Source organism: Coccinella septempunctata, chromosome 5 (assembly GCF_907165205.1).
Source record: "Coccinella septempunctata chromosome 5, icCocSept1.1, whole genome shotgun sequence".
Taxonomy (NCBI): Eukaryota; Metazoa; Arthropoda; class Insecta; order Coleoptera; family Coccinellidae; genus Coccinella; species Coccinella septempunctata.
The window spans coordinates 39,725,309-39,735,516 of record NC_058193.1 but is presented as its reverse complement, the minus strand read 5'-3'; the positions used below and the strand labels follow the sequence as shown (position 1 = coordinate 39,735,516).

Genomic DNA, 10,208 nt, shown 5'->3' with positions numbered 1-10,208 from the left:
ACTAGCTACTAGGCTAGCAGGTACCTATTATCTTCATTGCCAATATTTCTGTGCTGAAATTGAGCGTCATAAATTGGTTGCTGTGATTTGTTTGAAGAAGGTACTTTTCTCCATAGAGTGACACAAACCGATCCGAAATTTTTGACGTTTTCACGGTTGCAGAAGCCAGGAAACAAGTCATCACTCCCTTAGTACATCAATTAAGTCTTTGGGTGTATCTCAACAACCTCAAAACCGAGCTTAATGACAAACCTTCATCAACAAAAACATAAAAAACAGATCCCGGCCAATATATCAAGAATTACGTTGAGTCGTTCGTCAAATTCTCAATTAAAGGTGTCGGGGTTTCTCCCACGCCTCGCTCTCCGTCCTTTTTCGACCCGTTGCGTGCGTAGCGACCACTTTTCTCCTTTTACCACCCAGAAACAAAAGTTCTACGTACCCACTTAATGCCTAACATGGCTCCCTGCCTGGCAACGCCATTCAGGTGTTGCTTCGATGTTGTTTTATCAAACCGCCGCTCTTTCGGACGGTGCTGCCCTCTGCCCACCCAATAAGTGAGACGTTCCGTTTGAAAACGAAGCCGACAAGTTGCGGTTGGACGGGTGAATGGCTCACCTTGTAGGGCTCTCAGGATTGGACTGCGGCCTCGAGTTATCTCCGTGTGGGATTTCTGGTCTTCGCTGCCATCCTCGATTCGAACCATCAAAATGGTCCGGAATCGATATCTGAAAGAAGTAAATTAGGAAAAATCTCATCTTCCTTACAGCTGTTCATGAAGATGCAATTTTCTAGAATAGAAATTTTCATCTGCACTCAGTTCAATATCCAAATATATCTACATATGATCACTAATTTATTTTCTGTTTTCGAGCCACGCTGTTTCGTTTTTAATGGCCCACTCTGTAGATACCGAATTGAACAAATTTCAGGGTTCTTGAATGTCGTTCAATTGAAGGAAAAAATCAAATATTTTTGACCAGATGTTGAAGAATTACGAAGATATATTGATATCAATTTAGACTAGACCAGTTCCATGCTATTGCGTTACCATAGCAACGAACAATAACTCATTAGAAGTGTCAGTGTGAAGTTTGAGGTCAAAAAAGTAAACTAGAGTTACGCAATAAATTAAAAGAAAGAAGATGTCTACCGAAATTGTGAAAATCAAAAAATTGGAGTATCGAGCCATCATCAATTACCTGTATTTGAAAGGGTTAAGAGGTAAGCAGATTTACGAAGATATGCTTAATACCCTTGGTGATCAATGTCCTTTGTATGCGACCATGAAAAATTTGACTGCAAGCTTCAAAAGAGGTAAATTTTGCATTGAAGGTGATGACCGATCGGGAAGGCCAGTTTCTGTGTCAGTCCCCGAAAATATCAATGCAGTTCATGACATGATTTTATCAGACCGTCGAATTGAGCTAACACGGATATCTGAAGCACTGAATATTTCATACGAACTCGTTCATCATATAGTTCACGTCAATTTGGACATGAGAAAAATTGCTGCAAAATAGATTCCCAAATGTTTGAATGTTGACCAAAAGCGTGCAAGGGTAGAAGCATCGCGTTCGATCTGTGCTCGATTTGAAAATGATGTAGACTTCTCAAACGGTATTGTTACTATGGATGAGACTTGGGTACATTTCTGCGATTCAGAAACAAAGCAACAATCGATGGAATGGCGACACTCTGGTTGTCCAAGACCTAAGAAGTTTCGTGTCCAAAAATCTGCTGGCAAAGTTCTTGCTTCAGTTTTTTGGGATTGCCATGGAGTAATCATGTCTTCTAATATTTTCTTAGGTCTCCAAAGTACCTTTTAACATCTGCATTCAACTTCCATATACGTACAAATAGAGATTCGAAGGATTTTGAAGGAAAATCTTGATAATGTACAGGAAACACTGTAAAAGTTCGAGTTACAGAGGTTCGACTGTATTTGCAACAACCCTATATTCAACAGAAATTTATGCGTTACCTTGTCACCTCATTTCAAAGATTTATATTCCACAAACTCAACGTAAAATTCAATTTTACGTGGATTCATTTATGCATTCACCAAATTTTTGAGTTCACTTTTAGAACTGTTCAAATCAAACTACTTCAAGGAGGAATAATTGTCCAGTGTTATTTTTCGATCACGAATGATTGGTGATACCATTAGGTACGATAGCTTCCAAGGCGTATTGAACATTTTCTGTGAAAATATCAAGACTTGTTGATATATAATTGAGTAAGCGTGAAATTCTTCTTTCGTTCTCATGTGGGAAATATGCAGCTTCCATTATGGTTGGAAAAAAGGTAGCAAAGCACGAAAAGACTTTGATTTACTCTGAATTTAGGTATTCCAAGTTAAGATTTTTACAATATCCTTCTATTTTATTTTCAATGTCTGTTGTTACTATAACATCAATGGAGAAAGAACCACCAGGAACTTGAAGCAACTATAGAAACTAAATTGCAGAGATATAACCATTCTGAGCATTTGCGAAAAGCTCTCACGTCTTTCGTCAGGCTCTTATAGAGATAATAACAAGAGTTGACGCAATGGATTCGCTTATACCAGACCGGCGAAATTCATAAGGGCAGGTGCAAAAGCAGCCTTACTTTCAGGTGGAGCAATAATCGATTACCTTACCCCATTATGATTGAATTATGCGCCACCGTGTGCTTTGTTTCGGGTCTTCCAATCAATATACGAAATTCATGATGTCGAACGTGCTATTAATCGAATACAGTGGCGTGTTTATACGGGGCTTGAGGGGATGGAATTAGTTATTATAGACCCTATGAAAGGGTTGAATGTAGGTGTTAGATACACGTAGGTATGTCGAAAATATGAATTCCTCTCTCATCCTTCAACGTCTCACTCGGATAGTTTGCAGTTTTTGCGTGGATGCTTTTCTTCATCTGGCTTAAACGGTGTTCAGCGAGCCAAAAACTGTTGATCTTGAGAGCTCATCTGCTTAAACGATATACAGATAATGATCTCTCTCTGGTCAGTTATGGTGAACTCATTAGTATAATTAGGATTGCAGCGTCTTGCTTTTACTGCAAACAATTGCACGGTACTAATTGATATTCGTATTAGGAGATTTAATTACACGAACATTCGCCAAGATAATTCATATATTTATGCGAAATACGAGGATATTCCATCTAGAAACCGTACAGTTAGATCGTTTGTTTAATTAGTTTGAACATATTGAAATTTGTAGCTACGCCGTTCGACTCACGAAAAATTCACAGTCTCCCGAAGGGACTCGTGTGAGATCTCTCATCCGGACCATCTGTTTGGTCCGAATTAAGGTTTATTAGTGAAGACCTAAGTTGGTCAGTCAAATCCAATTTTCGAATGAAGTAGAGGACATTAGCACTAAGTTCTGATTTCTCGTGGTCGTAAAATCACTGACAAGTGGTAATGTTCCAACTTAATGCCCCTCTCTCCTATAGGGGGGACAACTGCACGTCTGTTTATTCATCACTCTTCGATTCACATCGTTCACGATCACTGTTATCGTGGGGCATCAAATTTTTCCCACCAAATTCAAAACGAAAAGGAAATCTAGATCCTACTGCTCCAAAATGGAAATGAATAATTGGGGTAGGTATATGTAGGAAATAATATACAGGGTGAGTCTTTGACTCGTAGAAATATGTAGTAGAACTGTAAATTCTTGAGGTGAAAAGAGACAGTTTTTTCCTTTACCGCTTATTCCGATTCAGCCCTGATAAAAAGATATAGATATTTTGAGTTTTCATAATTAGCTGTGCCACCCCTGAGAAAACAAAATTACTTTCAGAATAACTAGCTAAATCTTAGACACTACCTACACATTTGACGATCTTTTAAAAAGAGTTCAAAGTACCCAATTTTTCGAATTTCATAGATATTTTTTATTTTTGAACATCAAATTACTCAAAAACGGCGCATTGTACGAAAAAATATGAAGAATACTTTTATTTTACAAAACTTTCAAATATTCATTAGATAGCGTCCAACTTAGCTTCAAGAGTTGGGTTCTCTGAATTTTTGGTATTTTCAATTGGTAATGGTCATAAAGAGAAAACTGGAAGACGTGGGTGATATCTTGTGTTCGAAAAAGATTCATCAAATAAATGAAAAACTATATTGCGAAATTCATTTCATTCGATAAAACCGTTTGTGTGATAAAACTAAAAACAACATTTATGGTTTTTCAACAGCCTGTATCTTTTAAACCGATTCGGAAAAAATGGCGAAGGAAAAAAGTGTTTCTTTTGACCTCAAAAATCCACTATTAAAATATTTGTATGAATCAAAGATTCACCCTGTATGAAGAGAAATTTAAAAGATACATCAGTAGGTACGTAGTATACATAGTAGTATACATAATACTATGTACCTACTGATGCATTAGGTGACCTGAAACTGGTAAGAGTAAGCAAGACTTCTTGAGGGCGACAACATAGTAGGGAAATTAACAAAATAAGATTCTCCCTTCTGTCTCAAACAACTTGAAATCAAGGTATAACATCGTGTAGGGCCTCCTTTAACTCTTCGTAGTGCTGTTGCTCTATTAAGCGTTGAAATTTTGGAGAATGTTTTGCCAAATGTCCGTCAATGCATTGGCGAGATGTTTTGATGTCTGCGGTGGGTCAGGTAAGCGGAGTAATTGCTTTGACATTGTAGACTAGACATGTTCGATGGTCTGGAGAGGCAGTGAGCTTATCCATTCGGTTAATGCCATGTACCTACTTGGTGGTGATATGGCATTGTATTATATCCAGAAAACCGAAATTCTTACCAATATCTGTGTGAAATTCTGAGACTTTTCAGTTAATAACTTGATGAACATGTGTTTGGCAGTTCATACTTTCTACCATCGAAACTTGGACAGAACTTGATCCACCATGAACCAGAATACGTTTGAATAATCCTTGTGAGTTTATGAGGCTTATTACAAAAACATATTAAGACTTTGGAAGATCATTTAGGAATGCAGAGATGGAACGCGTGAATTGGGAGGTTCGCGGGGCTTGTTCATGAACGAAGTGACGCCAATACATCTATAAAAGTTAGTGTCTTGTATGTGTGCATGGGTGTCGGTTAGCGCGGCGGTAATTAGTTTCCTTATGGGGAAGATCAAAGGCGCCGCCGCGCAAGCCCGCCCCCAGCACCCTCGTGGCCCCCAGCTCAAAAGCACCGCCTCGGCCGCGACCGTTCCGGTCCATAAGATACCTAGATTTATTGACAATTATCAACACTAATTTAGACTCCTATCTTTGATATAACAATTATCTACCTTCTAATGCACAATCGGCCACTACGCTCGATACGACGCAGGTAATTTGATTTGTACGACAAATATGTCGGGATTTTTCTGAAAGATCGCAAAGGAGATTGAGATGAGGTTAGCTGTTTGTGCAGTATCGGTTTAATTGGACGCCGGCAGAGGTTACGGTGTCTCAATTTTGTTTGATGAATGTGGGAATGGGAGATGGATGGGTAGTTGACTGTTCCGTCCCGGTTTGGTCGTTAGATGGCGCCAATTTTTAGAAAGGGTGTGCGGGTTTATCTTTCATGTATAACACGACGTGATTGTTAAAGTCGAAAGATGGAAAAATCTTGTATCAACTTCCTAAAATGCATTTTTGGGTGGCTAGAGTACGCAGTGCCCCTTCAAACCCCCAAACTTGTTTTTTCACGATTAATTTATCAAAACTCACTCAATATATGAGAGTCAGTAGTGTTGTAGAACTACATTGTTTGGCAATAACAAAAAATACCCGAAGCAAGTATAAATTTGAAGATTAATGGAAATGTCAATAAAATTATTGTATGAGAAACGTCGCAAAGGGTTGGCGACCAATTTCAGATGATTATTATTGGGGATATTGAGCAACTGAACAGGTGAAAATGCAATTGCATACCCCAACGGCCTTTAGAAGAAACCTCGCGATTCTCTACTGGTCTCATAGCAGAAACTACCTTCCTTCACTTCACTCATAGTTGCTCAAATATCACTCTAGTTTAACTAACAGATGATTCCAATAGAAATGACAAACTGCGTTCCTTTTCCTGCCCGCAAAGTGTCGCCAGCGACTGGGACAAAAAACGCCTGACAAACCGGAGTCAGGCAACCCTATTCACGATCGGACATGGTTCATTGAAGAGTATTGACATCAACCACAGCCTGACAACGTTTTTTTCATACTTTCGATCAAACTGTTGAAGTAGCCTTCGTCAATTATCACTCTACAGAGACGGCAAAAGCCCTCTGAGTTTTTGTGGATGGAATGTGAAGGTGGTTTATGAGAATCCAAAGTTTTTTGTAGCCGATCCCAAGTGTTTTCAATGGGATTAAGGCGGCCGAGGGAGCATGGACAAGTGGAGAATGCCATTATCGTCCAAAAATGAAGAATTTGGCCCAATAGCAGCATGAAGGCATGATATTGACAATGATTTGCTCCATGATAATCTGCGTATTCATGGTAGCATCAAGCAACAACAATTCTGTACTACCAATAACCCTATTGGCTTCGTCCACACTAGGTTTACGTCGAGGCCTAATCGCAAAACAAAATTTCAGATTTTGAATCAAAATTTATTGTAAGAAAGTGAAACAATAACTGCTACAAATTTCTTAGAAACGTGAACCACAACAATAACTTGCTTGGAACTGAAAACCTTATATCAAACAAGGAGTAAATCATTCAGATATAAGGTAGGTAAGGCAGATATATATTTCCAACATTTTCAGAAGATTCAGAAGTTCTTGAAGTGAAGGTTCAGATTCAAAATTTGATAGAAAAAGCTTATGGACGAATCAAGAATTTAAAATATTCGTGGATCGCAGACAACCACCCTAAATCAGGACGGGCTTCCGTCAAAGTCGAGACAGGGCAGACAGCCCTTAGCCGATCTCGCCCGGTATATAAAAAAACCCCTGTAATTCCGCAGTAATCCGGCATGACACAGCTAAATATAATTGCTGCCTGCCTCGGCCTTTATTAATTTTTTAATTATAGCGATAGCCATCGTTTGCTCCTTCGGCATGGGTAATCATTATTTAATGCTCAGTTAGAAAATTAAATTCGAAAAATACACCTTATATACTACCGGCGCTGCTCGACTCGGCGTTAATCACATTTGTTCTCCTCTCCGCGTATGGACGGAGAATTTCGAAATTGAATCAAATTGGTAAATTATAACGTCAACCACTTGGATCTGCATGGACGACGCCTCACGACCATGAATTATCCGATGCAAAATGAATGGCGGGCATTAGCCGATTAATAATTAATCAGGGTAAGATTGAGGCGTAGGCAATGCGGCCGGTGGGTCGGCCAGATCGGACGAAAAGGCCTTAGATATTAAACGAATCCACGTTAGAATCGATCTCGAGGTTCCATAATTAATGAGCTCAGAATAAAGCTCGAACAGCTATACAGAACAAACCTTAGTGATATTTCTCGAAGTTGACCTAGACTTTTTTGTTAATTTTGATCCCTATTCACTTAAAACTATCATGAATCTGATAATGCAACCTTTCACAAGCTTCCATGGAAATAATATAAACCTATAACAGCCAAATCACCCTGCTTAAACCAAAAGCATATTACAATTTGTTACATTTTTAATACAATTTGGTGTAGGTTCTTTCTGAAGCTACATCCTCCACTTGTAACACACTCAACGATTCAAATTCTGATTTTGATCTTTCTAAGGACGTCCCATCCTCGAATTCCAAGATCTGCTATTATCATAGTGAAATATTTTGTGACATCAGACCATCTTATGCTGAAGGGTCACAACACACAGACCACTATCTAGAAGTTAAGCTGGATTCCTCGATGAATTTCAAAGCTCCTTAGGAAAATTTGCGTCTGAAGTTGAAAACTAGGAATAATATTCTGCATAAACTAACTGATACTTCATTTATGTGGTGCTGATACAACTTCTCTTTGAACAGCATCCCTAGCTTTGGTTTTTTCGGTTGCTGAATATTGTTGCCCCGTTTGGATTAATAGTCCTCATGTGCAAAAAATTGATGCACAGTTTAATTCTTTCTATGAGAATTATTGCAGGAACTATTAGATCTTTACCTATTCAATGATTACCAGTTCTTTCAAACATTGTACCGCCCCATATTCGTAGATGGTGCTCAGTTATAAATTCTTGGAATAAATTTCACTCTTTTCCCGACTCATTTCCAATTCTGTCCTATATTCCACAAAATACTATTCCCAGACTGCATGAAGTCGCGTAAATCCTTACGATTCAACTATTTCCTTAATTTGAATGTAAGGGACAAGGAAATTTGGCAGTCTGAATGGAAAACATGTACTATTTTCAACCAAGAATTAGTTAGTGATTCCTCGTATAGAGTTCCTGGTTTTGATCCTCTCTAGGAAAATATGGTGTATTCTGAATTGTATAAAAACAGGTCACGGACGTTGCAATATTATGATTTTCCGATGGAATTCAGTTGAAAGACCTATGTAGTTGTGAAAGCGGAGAATCAGAAGAAACCATAAATCATCTCCCATTCATAAATTTTAGGATAGTTTTAGAACTATTCATGCAAATCCCGAAAATTTCTTGAATTGGGTTGGGTTGTGAATTTTAGATCAATCTGGCATATAGAACTTGAATTTATTATCTCACACTTTTCTGTTTTTGTTTTTTTTTAGTTTTTAGTTTGGAGAAAACTCGCTGGATTTTCTTATTCCTCGAGGAAAGGATCAATTTTTGCAGTGCGAGATGCCCTTCATTCTTCAATATGAAATATTTCAGCTCATTTTCAAAAAAGTTTCATCTCTTATACAATCCACTACACTCACTGGGAGAAAGGGTTTTTTACTGGGGTGTTTCTCTAAACTCTTGTATCATACGCAAAATTGTATGATACACGATAATATTTCTGTTCAACTGTTTATGATGATGTTTTATTCAACACTGTTAACTTCGAACAACCCACAAAAACCTATTCGACAGTCGCGGAGTGAATGAAAAAAATTACCATCTCGAAAACGAGACGTTCTATCGTGACGTCCAATTGGCCCAATCAAAATTTCGGCAACAGGACGCCGCCAGAGGGCCAATTAACTACAGAAACTCTTGAAAAGAATTGGCCTAGGGGGGTCCCACGAGTTCCTTGTCTGTGGGACAGAGTATATTAGCCCCGCTGAAGCACCGAAATGAGTAGCCTTTACCGCAATTACCAGTTGATATTGATGCCCTGTAATTTGACCACCGAAGACACTTTAAGAGCAGGGAACTGATCTTTAAAATACCATTTCACTGCCTTCTTTTAGTATTTGTATAATTTGGAAAATTGATTTCGTTGCCAAACTCTCCTCTGACGGACAGCTGCTGCGCATGCGTTTCGGCGGTCCTTTGTGGATCCTGTATGATTAAACGATAGTTTTTCGTGCGAAATCATTAGTGCATTATTAGTTGAATTGGTGTTGAAGTGTGAATTGGTCGAGAAAAATCCCACGCTGATATCTGAGGTCTAAGTGGACACAAGGATCAGCAATTCCTTCGATCTTATTCCACCGAGAATAGGTTGAATGAACCCTGACTTCCTCTTTCCGCAATCTGTAGGGAAAAATCGATTTCCCAAAAATATTCTTGCATATTGTCACATCGATTAAACCGAATCAAAACATACTGCGACGTGTTATAAACAATGTCACGTCATTGAAAACAATGCAGATCCAGACGAAATTATGGTATATAATATCCAAGTGGGTATTTCGAATAACAAGTGACTCATAGCTCATCCAACATGAAAGTGCTTTCCTGTATCGCTATTTTGGTTTGCGTTCTCTCTGCAGTTTCCTGTTGCGTAAGTTTAAGAATATTCCTGCATCGATTTCCAAAAAAAATCGAGTCGGTGGTTAGATCATATTGATTACTTCCAATTTTCAGTGCATACCATCCAAACCAGGCCTATGGGACTGTAAGGCTAAAAAACTGGATGAGTTGATGGACAAGATGGATTTTCTGATGGAGAAGAAACTGGAGATGCAGAGTAAGTTGCAGATGTACAAGAATATGAAACAGGCGATTGGTTTCTGCGGAAAACTGCCCTGCAATTGTGAATTCGTATTCGGGAATCCCATAGAACAGTGCAGACCTAAAACAATAGCACCTCTTCGTCATCCTTATGGGGATTGTTGGGGTTATTAATAAATATAATTGAAAAAATGCA

At 38.6% G+C, this 10,208-nt stretch overlaps 1 protein-coding gene across 1 annotated transcript; it reads left to right on the top strand.

The window, feature by feature from the left end:
* Positions 1-9,690: 9,690 nt before the first annotated feature.
* LOC123312799 lies at positions 9,691-10,208 on the top strand. The gene is made up of 2 exons (XM_044897298.1): positions 9,691-9,842; positions 9,926-10,208. The coding sequence occupies exons 1-2, from the start codon at positions 9,783-9,785 to the stop codon at positions 10,184-10,186; spliced, it is 321 nt and encodes a 106-aa protein (XP_044753233.1). The 5' UTR covers positions 9,691-9,782; the 3' UTR covers positions 10,187-10,208.